Source organism: Hibiscus syriacus, unplaced genomic scaffold, assembly GCF_006381635.1.
Source record: "Hibiscus syriacus cultivar Baekdansim isolate YM2019G1 unplaced genomic scaffold, ASM638163v2 tig00112114_pilon, whole genome shotgun sequence".
NCBI classification, from domain to species: domain Eukaryota; kingdom Viridiplantae; phylum Streptophyta; class Magnoliopsida; order Malvales; family Malvaceae; genus Hibiscus; species Hibiscus syriacus.
In genome coordinates this window covers 1222593-1241329 of record NW_024063255.1, presented here as the reverse complement: position 1 = coordinate 1241329, position 18737 = coordinate 1222593, and the positions used below count along the sequence as shown (strand labels likewise).

At 35.2% G+C, this 18737-nt stretch overlaps 4 protein-coding genes and 2 pseudogenes across 4 annotated transcripts; 3 read left to right on the top strand and 3 right to left on the bottom strand.

Moving 5' to 3' along the window:
- The first annotated feature begins 105 nt into the window (after window positions 1–105).
- Window positions 106–1384, top strand: LOC120174563 (dirigent protein 25-like). Its single transcript, XM_039181367.1, has one exon. It carries the CDS (start codon window positions 236–238, stop codon window positions 1247–1249), a length of 1014 nt encoding a protein of 337 aa, XP_039037298.1. The 5' UTR covers window positions 106–235; the 3' UTR covers window positions 1250–1384.
- A 1517-nt stretch (window positions 1385–2901) lies between these two features.
- LOC120174560 (dirigent protein 24-like) lies at window positions 2902–4024 on the bottom strand. Its single transcript, XM_039181365.1, has one exon. It carries the CDS (start codon window positions 4010–4012, stop codon window positions 2924–2926), a length of 1089 nt encoding a protein of 362 aa, XP_039037296.1. The 5' UTR covers window positions 4013–4024; the 3' UTR covers window positions 2902–2923.
- A 1299-nt stretch (window positions 4025–5323) lies between these two features.
- LOC120174672 (dirigent protein 25-like) lies at window positions 5324–6933 on the bottom strand. The gene is made up of 2 exons (XM_039181447.1): window positions 6872–6933; window positions 5324–5753 (listed from the first exon to the last, which is right to left on the bottom strand). Exons 1-2 carry the CDS (start codon window positions 6931–6933, stop codon window positions 5324–5326), a joined length of 492 nt encoding a protein of 163 aa, XP_039037378.1.
- A 101-nt stretch (window positions 6934–7034) lies between these two features.
- Window positions 7035–11366, top strand: LOC120174539 (spliceosome-associated protein 130 A-like). Its single transcript, XM_039181351.1, has 4 exons — window positions 7035–10049; window positions 10344–10835; window positions 10989–11152; window positions 11327–11366. The coding sequence occupies exons 1-3, from the start codon at window positions 7035–7037 to the stop codon at window positions 11124–11126; spliced, it is 3645 nt and encodes a 1214-aa protein (XP_039037282.1). The 3' UTR covers window positions 11127–11152; window positions 11327–11366.
- A 958-nt stretch (window positions 11367–12324) lies between these two features.
- On the top strand, window positions 12325–14273 carry LOC120174595 (annotated as a pseudogene).
- On the bottom strand, window positions 14154–18170 carry LOC120174671 (annotated as a pseudogene).
- Between the last annotated feature and the right edge of the window lie 567 nt (window positions 18171–18737).

The window sequence follows — 18737 nt, the reverse complement described above, 5'->3', positions numbered from 1 at the left end:
AATACGGTTAACAGCTTTTAGCTAACTAATCAACTCCATCTGACCTGATCCATATGGACTACTCCACTTTCTGTATCTAATGTTTTGGTTGAGATTATAGAAAGACTTCAACAACTCCACTTTCTATATAAACACACACACACACACACACACACATATATATATATACTTGCATATCTTTCAATCCATTCAGAAATAGAAAAGTACTAAGCAAATCTTCCTGAACTCTGTAGCTATGGAAACCTACAAACTCATTTCTATACTTCTTTCCTTCACAATTGCATTCTCCACTTCAGCAAGAATGCTTGATGAGCAACCCTCGGATCCATCGTCGAATCCGGTCGTGGTGCCACCTTTGTGCACTACCCCAGCGGGCACACAGCCTAATCCTAGTGTAGCTGCAACCACTGGTTCCCATCCATCAGGAGCTGCAGTTGTTGCCAACCCTGGTGTGGGTGCCACCACAGGTCCCATTCCCACAAGAGCTAATGTTGCCAACCCTGGTGTGGGTGCAAAAACGGGTCCGAATCCCACAGGATCCAATGTTGTCAACCCTGTGCTTGACCCTGACCACACCCTGACCTTCTTCATGCACGACATCCTCGGCGGATCAAACCCATCGGCTCTAGCAGTCACCGGAGCGATCAGCAACCCGGCACTCAATGGTCAACTTCCATTTGCCAAACCAAATGGTGCAAACCTCCCAGTGAACAATGGAATAAACGAAAACAGTGGCAATAACGGTCTTCTAAACAACAATAACGTTCCATTGCTTTCCGGCCTCGGTGGCAACACTCAAGCGATGCTGCAGAACGCCGGCAACAACAACAACAACGGGGGATTCCAGGCCTTAGTGGGTGGCCAACTCCCTGCAGGTTCTGCACTCCAAAAGCTCATGTTCGGGACCATGACTGTCATTGATGATGAACTCACAACTGGACATGAGCTAGGCTCAGGGTTTCTTGGCAAGGCACAAGGGTTCTATGTAGCTAGTTCAGTGGATGGAAGCAGTCAAACGATGGCGTTTACCGCCATGTTCCAGAGCGGACACTACGCTGACATGCTTAGCTTCTTCGGGGTTCATCGGATCGGAGTATCGGAGTCGCATTTGTCTATCATGGGCGGCACTGGCAAATATGTCAACGCTAGAGGTTTTGCCATAGTGAAGACATTACCGGCGAGTAATAATCAGACGGAGACTGACGGCTTTGAGACCGTACTAGAGTTCACTGTTTATGTTACCTATTAGATGAAGATACCTATGATTTAGTGTGATTTTTAAGTGAAGGTGCCTGTAATTTGGCGTGATTTAAATATTTTGAAAGCTGTACTATTATGAATATGAAAATCAATGGAAAAATCTACAATTTGCTTGTCTTATATTAAAAAATGAACAAATGCGTTTGAAAATATAAATATATAGAAGCTTCAGGAAAAAAAAAGTTGGTCTGAATTCATTTCTTCAGTGTTCTTGAGTCTAACATTTAGATGTAATTAGTAAATAGATATAATAAAATTACAAAATCACCTTTCAACAAGGGCATTTGGTCTAGTTGTATGATTCTCACTTAGGGTGCGAGAGGTCCCGAGTTCAATTCTCGGAATGCCCCTTTTCTGCTGAGTGTATGTATTTTCACCATTGTTTTAGTTTCTGTTGATTCTCGTCCGTTTGATCAACATCTGTCATTTTTATTATTAAAGAACAAATAATTATATATATATGTCCCCTATATACATTAAAAATTTCAACAATGAAAAAGTATAAACCTTAAACTAATGTTCTTTTCTTCTAAAAAAATGTAAATAAGAATCTAAAATAAGTATTTAGATAATAATTTTTTTGTTTATTTTAGATGTTTAAAGATTTTTTTAATTAAAATAAGTATTTAATGTTTATTCTGTTACTATTTATATCTGAAGTTTTATTTGTTATCATTTTAAGGTCATCTTGTTAATCAACATTATAAAAATCCATAAACTAATGATTGCTTTACATGTGACATCAATTTTTTATTAATATTATTTTAAAAAACTAAATTTTAAAATTTCTAAAAAAACTCTAAATTTTATAATATCTCAAGAAAAAAACTCTAGATCCCTATATCCTCAAATCCATTTAAATGATAGAAGATCATGTGACAAGTGGAGGTTCATGTGACTCAATTTTAGTTTGGACGACGGTGTAATTTCATCGACGATGATAAACAAATGATGATTTGATGGAAAATAATGATCTCATATGACGATATTAGCAATTAAGTACTATAGTTATTTTGTTTTAGATCATGATGTGGGATGACAGAGGGGATGAACAATCAATAGGAGTCCGGTGATAGAAGAGGTGATTGATAGTAATTGATTCGATGATGACATAAAAGATTTAAAGATTTGATGCTTAGTAAGAAGAATACCAATTCATTGAAATCAAAAGACATATCCTGCAAATATAGTTCTCGAACTCAATATTTCTAAGGGGGAATAAACTACCCTTTAATTACTAAGACCTTGATGGGACTAAATAAAAAAGAAAGTTTAATCAAACTAAATAAAATTTATTAAATTATATAATCCACTTGCTAATTCAAGATTGGTGGAACACCAATTGAGGGCAAAGAAATTTTGTTAATGAATCTCCAAAATGAATATATTATACAGATATTTTTTAATTAATTTGATGATTATAAGATAATATTTATTTAGAATTTATCTTTATATATTTAATAAATCTCAACTATTCAAACTTAATTTTCTAAATAAAGCAACAATACTTTTATCAATAATGCGTTCAATAGGTTCATACTATACGGATATTAAAAGAACATAATTTTACCATTTATATAACCCTTGGACATTTCCATTAAATTTTCAGTACCAAATGCTTGAAACACGCATGAACCACCGGTGACCAGCTGCAACGCCGACATCACTCGGTGATCGTCAGGTAAACATTGAAATGCAGGATTGTATCCACACCATCCGTTATGTGTTGATCCTCCTGGTGAAGAAGTGTCTCCACCGTGGCGTACCCTTTTGCGTGCTCGTACTTCCCGGTTCCACCAACCACTGCGATCTGCGATTCCGGCGACACTGTCCGATGTACTCCAAAGAAACTAATGGTATCCTCGATTTCGGTGTGACCGTGTTCACCTCCATGCAACAGAACTGTCAGGGCAATGGTTTGGCTGTTACCATCCAATGAGCTAGCCAAATAGAACCCTTGTGCCCTGCCTAGCACAGCTGACCCTAACTCGTGTGCTTCTGTTAGTTCATCGTCGATGACGGTTATGGTACCGAACAAGAGCCTCAGAAGAGTGCCGGGTGGGAGCTGTCCAGCGGTGACGAAAGGTTGGTTGCCGGAGTTGAGAACATTGTCGTTGTTGCCGGTGTTTTGTAGGACAGCGTTGGTTTGTGCACCGGTTAGGCCTGATAGGAAAGGCACGTTGTTGGGGTTAATAAGGTTGTTGAAGTTGTTTATGTCGTTAATGTTCCCGCCAGTCAGAAGTGGGGCGGCGCCTTGTACCGGAAAAAGGTCGTTGTTGGTTTTGGAGAACGGTATTCCATTGATCTCCGAGTTCGCAATCACACCGGTCACCACCCTAGCCGACGGGTGCGATCCACCTAGGATGTCATGCATGAAAAATGACAATGAAGGCTCATGTGTCACGGGGTTTCCAGTCGTGGCACTTGTCGCAGCCGCCGCCGCTCCGTGACCGGCTATCAGTGCTGCAGGAGTAGCAGCTACTGGTGCTTCATCATCATCATCATCAGGGGCTGCCACTGCAGCAGGAGCTTCGGGGAGCGGTGGATCAGCAACTTCGTCTTCCGGACCGCTTGGGGTGGCGGCAGGGACCGCTAGACCAGCCGTTTGAGGTATGTCGTCAACGACTTGCGGTTGTGCTTCCACCTCATCAAGGACTCTTGCTGAATGGGCACAAGTGAAAGTGATAGCTAGCAATAGTAGATAGATGAAGACCTTGAAAGCTTTGCAGGTGAGCATAGGAATTTTAGCCATTTTTAAGATTGTTTTAGCTAAGAAGACTAATTGATGGATGGAAAGAGAGATCTTCACTTGCCTATATATAGTTTGTAGGGTATATACACACATACATACATACATTATACATACATACATACACATATAGATATATATGAGAAAGTGGATTTGATGATATGAAGTAGTTCAAACCCTTTTCTTTTTAGATGTGCTTTTGTTGGAAATTTTAATTTAAAATATATAAACATGGATGATTTGAGTCCATTTGAATTTGATTTGAATATAATATTACTTTATTCATTATTCGATCTGACTTGATTTTTTAAAAAATTCATTCAATTTGATTTTTAAAATAAAAGTTTACATTCGATCAAATTCGACCATGTGTGTATATATATATATATATATGAGAAAGTGGATTTGATGATATGAAGTAGTTAAAATCCTTTTCTTTTGAGATGTGCTTTTGTTGGAAAAACCTAATTCTAATGGTATGATAATAACAACAATATATTGTCTCATAGAGAGTGGTTATATCACTTGTATGGAGTTGGAATGATAATAAAATAACGTGGAAATGTTGTTAATTTAATTTTATTTATTTAAATTTTGATATGCGTTCGATATGAATATATTTCATCACAACTTATAATGTTTGTATTTTTTTAATTCTTTTATTCACTTGATTTTCTTATAGTTGAAATATACATTTAGATATAAGTACGGGATATAAACTTTTAAATATATATATATATGTAAAATGAAATTGAATTATGTATACTTTCGTCCGACATTCACCCTCAAATATTAGCGACTTAGGTTTCCCTAACATTAAATAACTCAAATTCATTAAAGCAGGGGAGATTGGCAGGTGATTGACTAGAGATTTCGATTCCGACTTGTTCGAGATCAATTAAACTATAGTGACGGGTCGAGATTAAATGAGAGAATTCATATTCAAGTCGGGATCGAGAAAATCGAAAAAATTGATTCATTCACTCTGTCTCAAGTTTACACCTAATTTTATCTCTCTTAATTTAATAAAATTATTCTTTTAATCTTAAAAATTATAGAATTCTAAGATAATAAAACGATAAAAAAAATTCCTTTGAGATCTTAGTTATATAGAAAATGCATGCAAATAAGTTCTTGAATTTCTATTTCAATGGTACAATTTATAAGTACATCGTAAATGTTAGGATTCAAACTTATTACATCTAAAAAGTAACTAATTGTATCAATTAAATTAAATTTCAAATTCTATAATTTTATTATAATAATAAATAGTTCACCAAGATTACAATGATTTTTTTTATTACTTCTTAGCTATTAACTGAGATAAACATTGAACAAAAGAAGCTTGTTAACTCCTTGTTTCACAACTTTAACTGTTGCATAACCATTTGCACCGGTATATTTCCCGGTGCCACCAATGAGAGCAATATGAGACTCCGACGCATCTCTCCGGTGCAACCCGAAAAACCTTAACCCGTTTTTAAACCCGCCATCGGCGAAAACCGTAGTCATCGCCATCATGTGACCAGCATCACCTTCTGAACTTGCAACATACACCCCTTGTGCTTTTCCAAGTGGTGAATCATCAACCGAACCACCATCGAATAAGGTCGCATCAATGGTCACCACCGCACCAAATTCCAACTCTTGAAGAGTAGCCCTTGTCGGGAAATACAACCCGAGGTTCGGAACATCGAGCGTTCGAGTTGACGAAACTTTTGGGTTAGGTTCGGGATCGGGATGCCTTTATTTGGTGGGAAAAGGCCTACGGGCTTTGAAAATGGGAATTGGCTTGTGAGTTGTGGAGTTGGAGATTGAGAAATGTTGAGCAAATCTGGCATGGAAAATGAGATCTTGTGATGCTTATGGTGATGGTGATGATGATACGACAATGGGTTTTCGAGATTTCGAGCCGAGGATGAGTTTTTTATGATGGTGATGAAGAATATTAAGTTTAACAAGCATGGAAGATTGGCCATTGAATGATGGATGAATGGGCACTTTTTGCACTTAAAGTGACCAAATATTGGTTTCATTTATAAAACTATGAGGAGAGGTTGGAATTGCTTTTGTTTTGGTTTACTTTGAGAGTGGTTAACAATAAGGTGCCATAGGAGATTGGGTTAAATATATATATATTTAAATTAATAGATTTTTCGAGTTAAAATTAAATTAATAAAATATATAAATTTCAAATATTAAAATTGTTATTATATTTGATTATGTTATAATTATGTTATCAATTTTTAACGAAATTTAATGACTGATGACTAAAAAAAAATCATAACGAATTTACTAAAATATAATTTGATGATCAAATAAATAGATTACACAAAATTCTTTTACCTCTCTATCGACGATAGTTAACTAAAATGAATTTTAAAAAATATATTTTCTTTTCAAAATTTTATATAAAGAAACTTAATTTTTTTATTTTGACCAAATGAATCACTAAATTTCTTAAATAATATCAGGATTTAAATTCCAACCTCGTGAATGAAGCAAATTGAATTGGGGGTTGTCTTTTATTTATTTTTTGTCTTTTATTAGTTTGAGGTAATATAAGATAGTATTTGTTCGAAAAATTCTTAATTATTTGACAATGAACGTTCGAACATCTTTACAGACATCGAGCCTAACTTGAGATCTCTAGAGATAACAATCATTCATTTAACTATTAAAGTTACTTGGTTCATACTACAATCACATAATAAATTTAAATTAAACTAAAATAAACTGGGGGATTAAATCTAGAATTTTATCATAATAGAGGGAATAAAAATCGAATTAGACCATTTTAGATTGTATAATAAATAGTAGGGATAAACTTCAAATGAATTTGACCATCTCTTTCGATTTTGCCTTCTAGGGTTTTCGATTCCTGTTTGAACTTTTACCGCAAGAAAATTCCCAATTATTTCCATTTATCAGTTTACTTTCACTCACTCTCACGAGCTTCGGATGAAGCTCTTTTAAAACAGCAACCCAAAACCCCCTTTCTAAGTCTCAAAAACCCTAACTACCCATGTATCTCTACAATTTAACTCTTCAACAGGCCACCGGCATCGTTTCCGCCATAAATGGGAACTTCTCCGGCGGAAAAATCCAAGAAATTGTTGTCGCCCGTGGTAAGATCCTTTCACTTCTCCGCCCCGACGAACTCGGTAAGCTCCAAACACTTCACTCTGTCGAAATTTTCGGCTGCATACGTTCTCTAGCTCAGTTCCGGCTAACCGGAGCTCAAAAGGACTACATTGTAGTAGGGTCCGATTCAGGTCGGATTGTTATCCTTGAATACAATAAAGAGAAGAATGTCTTTGATAAAGTTCACCAAGAAACTTTTGGGAAATCTGGGTGTCGGCGGATTGTCCCGGGTCAATACTTAGCTATTGACCCGAAAGGAAGAGCTGTAATGATTGGTGCTTGTGAGAAGCAGAAGCTAGTTTATGTTTTGAATAGAGATACTGCTGCTAGGTTAACCATTTCTTCACCTTTAGAAGCTCATAAGTCGCATACGATAGTTTACTCGATCTGTGGGGTTGATTGTGGATTCGATAACCCTATTTTCGCTGCAATTGAGTTGGATTACTCAGAGGCAGATCAGGATTCTACGGGAGTGGCTGCTGGTGAGGCACAGAAGCATTTGACTTTTTATGAACTTGATTTAGGGCTTAACCATGTGTCGAGGAAGTGGTCGGAACAGGTTGATAATGGGGCGAACATGTTGGTCACGGTGCCTGGTGGTGGTGATGGGCCGAGTGGGGTTTTAGTTTGTGCTGAGAATTTTGTTATTTACAAGAATCAAGGGCATCCAGACATTAGAGCGGTGATCCCTAGACGGGCTGATTTGCCAGAAGAACGTGGTGTTTTGATTGTGTCAGCAGCTACACATAAGCAAAAGTCGATGTTCTTCTTTCTTTTGCAGACAGAATATGGGGATATTTTTAAGGTTACGTTGGAACATGGAAATGATGGAGTTACGGAATTGAAAATAAAGTATTTTGATACAATTCCGGTTACGGCTTCGATGTGTGTGTTGAAAACTGGTTTTCTTTTTGCAGCTTCGGAGTTTGGGAATCACGCTTTGTATCAGTTTCAGGCTATTGGAGATGACCCTGATGTTGAATCGTCATCATCTACATTGATGGAAACAGAAGAAGGTTTCCAGCCAGTGTTTTTCCAGCCAAGAGGGCTTAAGAATCTAGTTAGGATTGACCAAGCTGAGAGTCTGATGCCAATAATGGATATGAAAATTGCTAATCTCTTTGAGGAGGAAACACCGCAGATATATTCACTTTGTGGACGTGGTCCTCGTTCATCATTGAGGATACTAAGGCCTGGTTTGGCCATCAGTGAGATGGCTGTCTCACAGCTTCCTGGTGTCCCAAGTGCTGTGTGGACGGTAAAGAAAAATGTTACTGATGCTTTCGATGCATACATTGTCGTGTCATTTGCCAATGCAACTCTTGTTCTTTCCATTGGTGAAACAGTTGAAGAAGTTAGTGATAGTGGTTTTCTCGATACTACTCCCTCTCTTGCTGTTTCATTGATTGGTGATGATTCACTTATGCAAATTCACCCAAATGGTATTAGGCATATAAGGGAAGATGGACGTATTAATGAGTGGAGAACACCTGGGAAAAGGACAATTGTTAAAGTTGGCTCAAATGGGCTTCAAGTGGTTATTGCACTGAGTGGAGGTGAGCTCATATACTTTGAGGTGGATATGACTGGCCAATTGATGGAAGTGGAGAAGCATGAAATGTCTGGAGATGTGGCATGTCTGGACATTGCCCCTGTTCCTGAAGGAAGACAGAGGTCCCGCTTTCTTGCTGTTGGTTCATATGATAATACAATCCGTATATTATCTTTGGATCCTGATGATTGTATGCAGGTTCTGAGTGTTCAGAGTGTATCTTCACCTCCCGAGTCTCTTCTTTTCCTTGAAGTTAAGGCATCAATTGGTGGGGAGGATGGTGCTGATCATCCTGCCAATCTTTTCCTTAATGCTGGTCTGCAGAATGGAGTTCTGTTTCGGACAGTAGTGGATATGGTTACCGGGCAACTTTCTGATTCCCGTTCACGATTCTTAGGGCTGAGAGCCCCAAAGTTGTTCTCTGTTAAAGTAAGAGGACGACCTGCAATGCTTTGCTTGTCTAGTCGACCATGGCTTGGTTATATTCACCAAGGACATTTTCTGTTAACACCTCTTTCTTATGAGACACTTGAATTTGCGGCCTCATTTTCGTCTGATCAGTGTGCTGAAGGTGTTGTTGCTGTGGCTGGGGATGCATTGAGAGTTTTCACCATTGAGCGTCTTGGAGAAACCTTCAATGAGACTGCTATTCCTTTGAGGTATACTCCTAGGAGGTTTGTTTTGCAACCAAAGCGGAAATTGTTGGTAATTATTGAGAGTGACCAAGGATCATATACTGCAGAAGAGCGTGAAGCTGCAAGAAAGGAATTCTTTGAGGCTGCTGGAATGGGAGAAAATGGCAACGGTAATATGAACCAAATGGAAAATGGCGGGGATGATGAGGACAAAGAGGATCCCCTCTCTGATGAGCAGTATGGTTATCCAAAGGCAGAGTCAAACAAGTGGGTTTCTTGCATTAGGGTTCTTGATCCAAGGACAGCTGCTACAACTTGCCTTTTGGAGCTCCAGGACAACGAAGCTGCTTTCAGTGTGTGTACTGTGAATTTCCATGATAAAGAGTACGGAACTCTCCTGGCTGTTGGCACAGCCAAGGGTCTACAGTTTTGGCCCAAAAGAAGCTTGGTTGCGGGATTCATCCATATTTATAGGTTTATAGAAGATGGCCGATCACTGGAACTTCTGCACAAGACACAAGTGGAAGGTGTTCCTCTTGCTTTATGCCAGTTTCAGGGAAGATTACTTGCTGGGATAGGATCTGTACTCCGATTATATGATTTGGGGAAAAAGAGACTGCTTAGGAAATGTGAGAATAAGCTTTTCCCCAACACTATTGTCTCTATCCAAACTTACCGTGATAGAATATATGTTGGGGATATCCAAGAGGTATGGTTTTTGAGTTTTTCTGGATTCTCAAATCTTTTATCTTTTCTTTGAGAATTTTACTTTTCTTACATTTATGCATGTCTTCCCTTTTGGTGCTTGACTTGTATGTGGATTTGGTAAAATTGATCAACCAATTTAATTTATAGGCTTTGACTGCAAGTAAGAAAGATTTGCAAGGTCTTTTTAGAGCTCTCTTGGTTCTTAAACTACAGTCCTCTTTGATTTTTTGCATTCTACTGTTTTGCTTTCTTTGTCAATTTTTCTCAGACCGATGATAAATATTGTCCATTGCAGTCTTTCCATTTTTGCAAGTATAGGAGAGATGAAAATCAGCTGTATATATTTGCCGATGATGTTGTTCCAAGATGGCTTACTGCGTCGTTCCATATAGATTTTGACACCATGGCTGGTGCAGACAAGTTTGGGAATGTCTATTTTGTACGGCTACCCCAAGATGTATCTGATGAAATAGAGGAAGATCCAACTGGTGGAAAGATAAAATGGGAACAAGGGAGGCTCAATGGAGCTCCTAACAAGGTAGAAGAGATAGTTCAGTTCCATGTCGGAGATGTGGTAACTAGCTTGCAGAAGGCGTCTCTTATACCAGGTGGCGGAGAGTGTGTTCTTTATGGGACAGTAATGGGGAGCTTGGGGGCATTGCTCCCCTTCACTTCCCGTGATGATGTTGACTTTTTTTCTCACCTAGAGATGCATATGAGACAAGAACACCCCCCTTTGTGCGGACGGGATCATATGGGTTATAGATCTGCTTATTTCCCTGTCAAGGTGAATCTCCTGCTTCCTTGTGCATTTTAATTGAATCATTTCTTTATGAAATTATACTCACCGTTGTCTATGAAGAATTGACTGAACTTGAGGGCTATAGCCCTAATTTTGTCATATTACTTCAGGTTTTAAAACCTTGAATTGATCTTGCAGGATGTGATTGATGGAGATTTGTGCGAGCAGTTTCCTACCCTACCTATGGATCTGCAGAGAAAAATTGCCGACGAGTTGGATCGTACTCCTGGGGAGATACTGAAGAAACTTGAAGAAGCCCGAAACAAGATCATTTGAGATGACTGATAGCATCTAAGTTTAAGGTAGCTTCCATTCCCTCTCCTGTTTTGGTTTATTTTATGTAACGAAGTTTAGATTATCGTTGCTTGAACCACTATTAGTTAATAATGGTTAGTTTCCGCCTATTGGGATCGTCACTCAAGAGTAGGTCCTTTGTTTACATGTCTTTTAGCCGGATTGTGGGTTACTTATCACAGTTAAAAAGGCTTTAGCATGTCGGAATGCAAGGCAGGCGAAGAAGAAATCAGACGTTGGAGTCAAGTCGAGTCGAAAGCACGAGACAAGGGTGGGAGTACTGTATAAGTAGTTTTGAGGGAAAAACCGGTGTTTAAGTTGCTGCAGAATCGAGTATTTGCTGCCGTTGCAGTTTGTAACTTGAGTATCTTGTGAATTTGTTTGTTAATTCATAGATAGAGATTGATTTCTAATGCCCTCTTCTTTCTGGGACTTGAAAGCACTGTTTTTAAAGGTTTAAATATGCATTTGAAAGTTTTCCTCATTTGGCGTCTAAAGTATTTTTTTTAATTAATTAATATTTGAACTTTCATTTTATAACTTAATTATTAAATTTTAAGTTAGTTGAGTTGATAAGTAATATTTTACAACTTGAATTTTATTTGAAGTTTTTTCGAGTTGTGCTGTTTGAGTTTTTATGTTTAAATTTAATTGTAAATATTTATAATATTATGGTATTAATTGATTTTTATTTAAATAGTTTTCTATAGTCATATACAATATATATATATATATGTATATATTCCTTTATATTTTCATATGCGACATGTATCATATAAAACTGAGAGACTTGATTAGAATTTAAAAATTAATCTATTAATTATTAAAAATTTTGAGTTATTTGAGTTATTTTATAATTAAAATTTTATTAAAAAAATTAAGTCAATTCTGAGTTTATAAAATTACAAATTGAGTAGTTTATGAATATATGCATAAAGTCAAGATTTAACCTTGAAAAAAAATAATAATTTTTTATGGTTGTTCTCCTAATTCCTCGTATAATTTTATTCTGTACATTTAACTTTGGTGAGTAAATCTTCTCAGAAAAAAATCTGCATACACTATCTTAAATTCAAGGTTTTTTTATGATGTAAATATACTTACCATTTGAAGTCTTGAACCAACATTGTTGGTAGAAATTGATTTTTTTCAACTCGACATGGGCCAGAAAACCTGAAATTAAACCCAGCCCGAGTTATTTGGTTACTTCCAAGATCCAAACTGAGCCATTTCAGCAGCCGACTTCACTTCACAGCTTCTCTTTCGATCTCTGTCGAATCCCACCATTCCCACCTGTTTGCTGTCAATTTTCTCCCCATCTCCTATTTTCCACCTCGCCAACTCCCACACCCAGGTTTGCTTTTTTACTGTTATTATCATTTTCCTGTCTTTCTCTTCAATATCTTCAATGGGTCTCTGTTGAATCTCTAATTTTTTAGATATATTTAGGGTTTATTATATTCTATTTGTTTTGTTTGTTGTAGGATGAGAAATTCTTTGCCCCGTTTATGTTGACAATTGTTGTGGTGAAGTTCTTGAATTGCTCGGCAGCTTGAACTTCGGATTTCAAAATCCCTTACCCATGAATTATGTAGCTACTGCTACTTATATGGTTCCGACTCTCTATACTGATATTTATAGCTGTTGATACAATATCATCCATTACATTCCCGGTAAATATGATATGATCGGAAACATTGATGACCTGTCAAATTTTAAATTATCGTATATTTTAGATATTTTTTATTGACAATTTATTTTGACCCTTAGAATTTTATAAGTTTATCATTCCCTAACAGTAACATAAAATTCTGTCCTTGATCGGAAAAGCATCCGCCAACACAGTTCGTTTCCATGATCTTATAACATAGAACTTGTTTCCGCAGTCTTTGCTTTCCTAATCTCTAGCTGCTTCAGGCCTTTCCCCAGATATTGTTTCCTTTTCACTCATTATTAGTTTTGTTTGTGGAGATCGGTTTTCTTCTCCTTTCAAGAAAATGTGCGAATGATTGGTGTATGCATTAGTGAATTTTGGTCCGGTTTTGATTAACAGGTGAATAAGTTTCATTTGCGGTGGTCTTGAGTTTTGTTTCAAATTAGACTTTCTGTCGCTTTAGCACAACTAGATGAATATATTCATGTTCCATGCTTTTGAAGTTTGCTAGAAGGATATTATGGTGAATGTTCAAATGATCATACTCAACCTGTGGTACTGGCATATTAGGATTTTGCACTGGATATTCTACCTGCAATGTTTAACGTTAATCGCCCTTAACATATTGTTTATTCTTTTTACAGAGAAAAAATGGCGAGTAAATCCGAGAGTAAGGAACCTGTGAACGAACAAGTGATTGCAAATATGTATGGAGCTATGAGATCTGAACTAAATCAAATGTATTCTAAGATCACCGAGTTGGAGATGGAAGTTAGTGAGCATTCACTTGTTATAAATGCCATTCAGCCGCTTGACTCATCGAGGCGGTGTTACCGGATGATTGGAGGTGTGTGGTCGAGAGAACCATCAAAGAGGTTCTCCCCGCTGTGCAGCGAAACAAAGAAGGGCTCGAGGAAGTAATTGTTCGGCTTAATGAGACCCTAGAGAAGAAGAAAAAGGAAATTGCGATTTCGAGACAAAATACAAAATTAGGATCAAAAAGTCCGATGGCGACGCAAACGATGAAAGCAGCAAGAAGGAAGGCTCCGCACAAGGAGTTCTTGTCGGACCTGCAAGTTCAAGTCAGTAATAGGTATTGGTCTATTCCTTCCTATTTACTTGAATGCTCGAATTTGCCTGTGATAAACCCTAAATCTTGCCATTTAAAAACTTTATAAAGTTATTGTCATGGAATCACGTCTAAGAATGATAACCCTATTTCTTTCCAAGAAAAGGTCGATTTGAACATTGCACTTTCAAATAAACAATCATGAACGAACTACTGAGTCGAATTTCCGGGTTAGGTTTTCTCAAAAGCAAAGCAGAGCTTCGGAGTGTCCTTTTTTTTTCAATGGTTACAACTAGAGTTTATTGTTCTTGTTCAAAGACATATGGTCATTTTCAACCTTCTTCAACACCTCCGGCCTTGAATTTCCATGTTTTGTCCGTTCGTCTAACCACTTGATAATGTCGGCGAACACAATGTCGATGTTCTCTAAGGGCTCGCCGTAGAGCAAACCGTGCCACATTCCGGGGTAGAGCTTCATGGTCTTGTCTTTGGTTGAAGCCACCATGTAAAGTTCTTTGCTAACATGTGGGGCTGTCACCTTATCATCCTCACCATGGAGAACTATAAATGGAATTGTAACCTAATAATTACATTTCACAAACAAATGAGTCAGGATCACTCCCTATTTTTCTATAGTGGTAAAATTTCTATAAAGGTCCTTGTATTTTTAAAATAAGCGAGAAAGTCTCTGTACATTAAAAGAATACCAAAATTATCAATTTATGATGTATTTTTAGTTTATATTTTTTTTTTGTGAAATTAAATCATTGTCCTATTTTTTATTCAAAAAATTTTGTTCATCTCCAAATTTATATTCAATTTTATTATTAATTATTGACTTGATAACTATAAAAAGTAGCAAAATAACTTTCTTGATTCGATATGTTTACAATTTTTTTTATCAATTATATCCTTAAAATTATGTAAATAAAGGTGATTGAAAATTGTATTGTTCAATTAATGGTATTTTTTATTGTTTTTAAAAGATTTAGAGTCAAGTTATAGAACCAAGGGACTGGAAAATTATTTTATTTTTTATAATTAATTATTTATCAGATTAATAGTTAATAATATAATTAAATGAAATTTAAGAGAAGAATCAAAAAAATTAAATAGAAAATAATACAAGGACTGACTCTTACAAAATAAAGTATATTACTAAAGCAACTTTTGCTCTTTGAATTTAATTTTTTTTTACTAATTTAGTCCTTTCATTTTTTGGTTAGACCTTAAATTTGACTACTTTTTTCTCTCTTTGATAATGTGTCACTCGTATGATATGCCATGTGGCATACTATCAGAATCACACACTATTAAAACGATAAAAACTAAATTTAAAGACTAATATAGATAAAAAAAATCCAAAGACCAAAATTAAAAATATAATTAATTCTAAGAATTAAGATATATTTTTAATAAATTTTACTTTTATTAATAAAAAATAAATATTTAACTCAACTCGATTCATGAACACGAGGAGTAAAAATTTGTTAAATAAATGCAAACCTCTTGTAAACTTCGCTCAATATCGGTGCTAACCCTCAAGAGCTCATAGGCGGATTTCAACCGTGGTGGCCCTTTGTAGCAGTACTCATTCTTTCTAACCTGTTAATTAATCGAATTATTAAAAATAGATTTAATCGAATTGTTTTAAATAAACAATATACCTCTTCTCGAATCTCGGGTCGTTTAAAGGCAAGATCAATAATGTCTTGGGTCAAACTGAATGATTCCAAGTTGGGACCAACCGGCTAATCCCTCTGAGAACATAAGTCACTGCTGCAGGTGGCTTCATTTCATCTGCTATCTGTTTTGTTTTGTTTTTTAATTAATAATTATCAATTAATTAAAATAAATAAATACACAACATAAACAAAAATCCATGTTAAGGGACAATAGTTTCAATATATTTAAGGACCTAAGATGTAGCTAAATCTATAAAGTGTTTTTTTTTGGGAGGGCCCTCCCATAATTAATGTGAGTCTAAAACTGAATTCAAGTACCAAATTTTAAAAAACAACAAATTCAAATACCAATTTTAGTTAAAAAGAACATATACCATATTAAAAGAATGAAAGAAAAAAAAAACATTCTTTGCTATAAAAAAAACATGTTAAAAAGATCCAAATTTTCAGGAGGACCAAATCAAAACATGTTTGAAATTTTCCATTTCACGCGCATGGGCAAACACGTACCTTACACATGGGAGCAACCAAAACGGCGCCGTGCCAGTAGTCTGGCATCTTTTTGTGTAGAAGAAGAGCAACGGCTCCTCCCATGGATTCCCCTACCAAATATCTCATCTTCCCTTTGTTCTCTTCAATCTCTAAACAAACCTCATAAATATGTTATACAAATATTTGATCGATACGAGTATATTTAATATTTCATTGCATTTCATAATTTTTACTCGATACTGTATCAAAATATACGTTTAATATAACAATTTAAAAGAAATTAAAAGTTTAGATAACATAGATTATAGATAACCGTAAAAATATCATGTCTACATATATATCTTACATAGGTTGTTAGGGAAATGAAAAATCCGGACTGTTTTAATTCAAGTGAAAAAGAATGATAAAACTCGTTATAGATATAAAAAGGGGAAAAGAGTAAATTATACAATTTTAAAGGATTAAAATATAATTTTGCACTTTAGTTTTTTAAAATAATTTAAGATATATTACAGGATTAATCACTTTCGTTTAAGTTTTTTTTATATTTTTCCTGACTGAATTTATAAAATATAATATTTGGTCACTTTTGTTTTTATTTAATTAATAAGAGGTCGCTTTTATTTAATTTTCTCACTAACGACAATTAAAGTCTTAGTGACTAAACATTTAAAAGTCGATAAGATAAGTGACTACATCTTAATTAAATAAAGACAAAAGTGACCATATCCTAATTAAATAAAAACGAAAGTGACCAAATATATTGTTTTTTTGAATTCAATGAAGAAAAATGTACAAAATTTAAACGAAAGTGATCAATAGTGTAGTTTACCCAATAATTTATATTGAAATTTTATCATTTGGTGGGGGCTAAAATATACTTTTAGCATTATCTAAGCCACTGCCAGCCTCCAACAATGTCACTGAATATGGGGGCGAAGATAAAGGACGGACAACCCTTGAAAGGGTCAAATTTCCCTTTAAATCTTTTAATATTTGAGAAATTATGAGTTAATACAATTATAAAATTATTTTTTGACCCCTCAATCTTTTTAAGTTAATTGCATTATATATCCCCAAATTATGACCCTCATTCTAAATTAACCCACAAACTTTCGAGTATTCCAATTTCATCCATAAGTTATGACTCTCATTTTAAAATAGTCCTTAATCATTTGAATATTCTAATTTCATCCTCAAACTATGAATCACATTCTAAATTGGTCCCCAATTTTTTTAATCTTCCAATTTCATCCTCAAATTCATCCAAATATGTAATTAGTTTCAACCATAGTTTAACCTAATTTTTTTTCCAAACATATAATAATAAACATTTGCATACTGATTTTATTAATGGGGATGTGATTAGCATATACTGATAGTTTGGAGACCAATTTATAATGAGGGTCATAGTTTGGAGATGAATTGGAGTATTCAAAAGTTTGAGGATTAGTATAGAATGATTGTCATAGCTTAGGAATGAAATTAAAATATTTAAAAGCTTAAAGATCAAATTAGAATGAGGGTCACAATTATTTATGATGCAATTAATTTTTTCTATGCCCTTGCCCGATCATATATTAGATAGACGAATTACAAGAAAATGAAAAGTTCGAATAACATAAATTATAGAGGAGGAAATATAGAACTCACCACAAATACTTGAAAAATGAGCACTGCAATCATGCACAATAGAATCAAAATCTTCAATGTAGCCATGCAATCCAGATGATTTCCCATGCCCTTGATAATCCATGCCATAAACTGCATATCCTTCTTTAACAAGCCTCATTGCAGTACCTAATGCAACACACAATTTCATCATTTAAATTTCGATATAAAAATCGAGATTTTCTCTAATAAAAGAGGAAGAAGGAGAAGAAAAAGACATACTGCTCATGGTGATGCTACATTCCATGGCATAGCCATGGCAGATGAAGATCAAAGCTTTGGGTTCATCTCTTTTTGGAACCCATTTACATGTGAAAAGCTTTAATCCATGAGAATTTGTGATGAATTCCTCTTGATAATTGACATTTTCATCTGGTTTCACCTGTGAAAATTTGATTGGAAATTAGTCTGAAAAATTAAGAGATCAAAGTAACGATAGAACATACCAATGCCATGTTTTTGAGAGGGTGTAGGATTGGTAAAAAGTAATTTATTTAATATATATATGTGGAAAAGATAAGATTAACCCAAAAATTCGGATCATAAAATCGTTTAGAGTACTAAAAAATTGGATAAAAATCTGTGGTGACGAAGAATGCCAACTGAATTAACTTCGAATAATTGAGTTTCGAAGTGAAAATATAAATAAATAAAAAAGAAAAGATTTTATGGATTACATTACGAAGGAGGGTTAAAAGATTGTTTAACTTTACATTAATTTATAAAATTAGTATTTTCTTTTAGGTGAGAACGAATATATTTTTTAAGGTGCATAATTTATTACTATTTACAAGAAAGTGATAAAGAAGATGATGCAATTTGCATTCTTACCCAACTTATTAGGTGAGTTTTAGGGACGAAACTACAAAGGTGATGACTGATGAGAGGAGCCTTAGATCCTTCAGTCGTTTAAAAATTAAAACCGAGTATTAAACTCTAACAACAAACTCAAAACTTGAAGCATGAGAAACATCATCCTTTCTCCCTTATATAATTGAATTTATAAAATATTGTACAGTTTC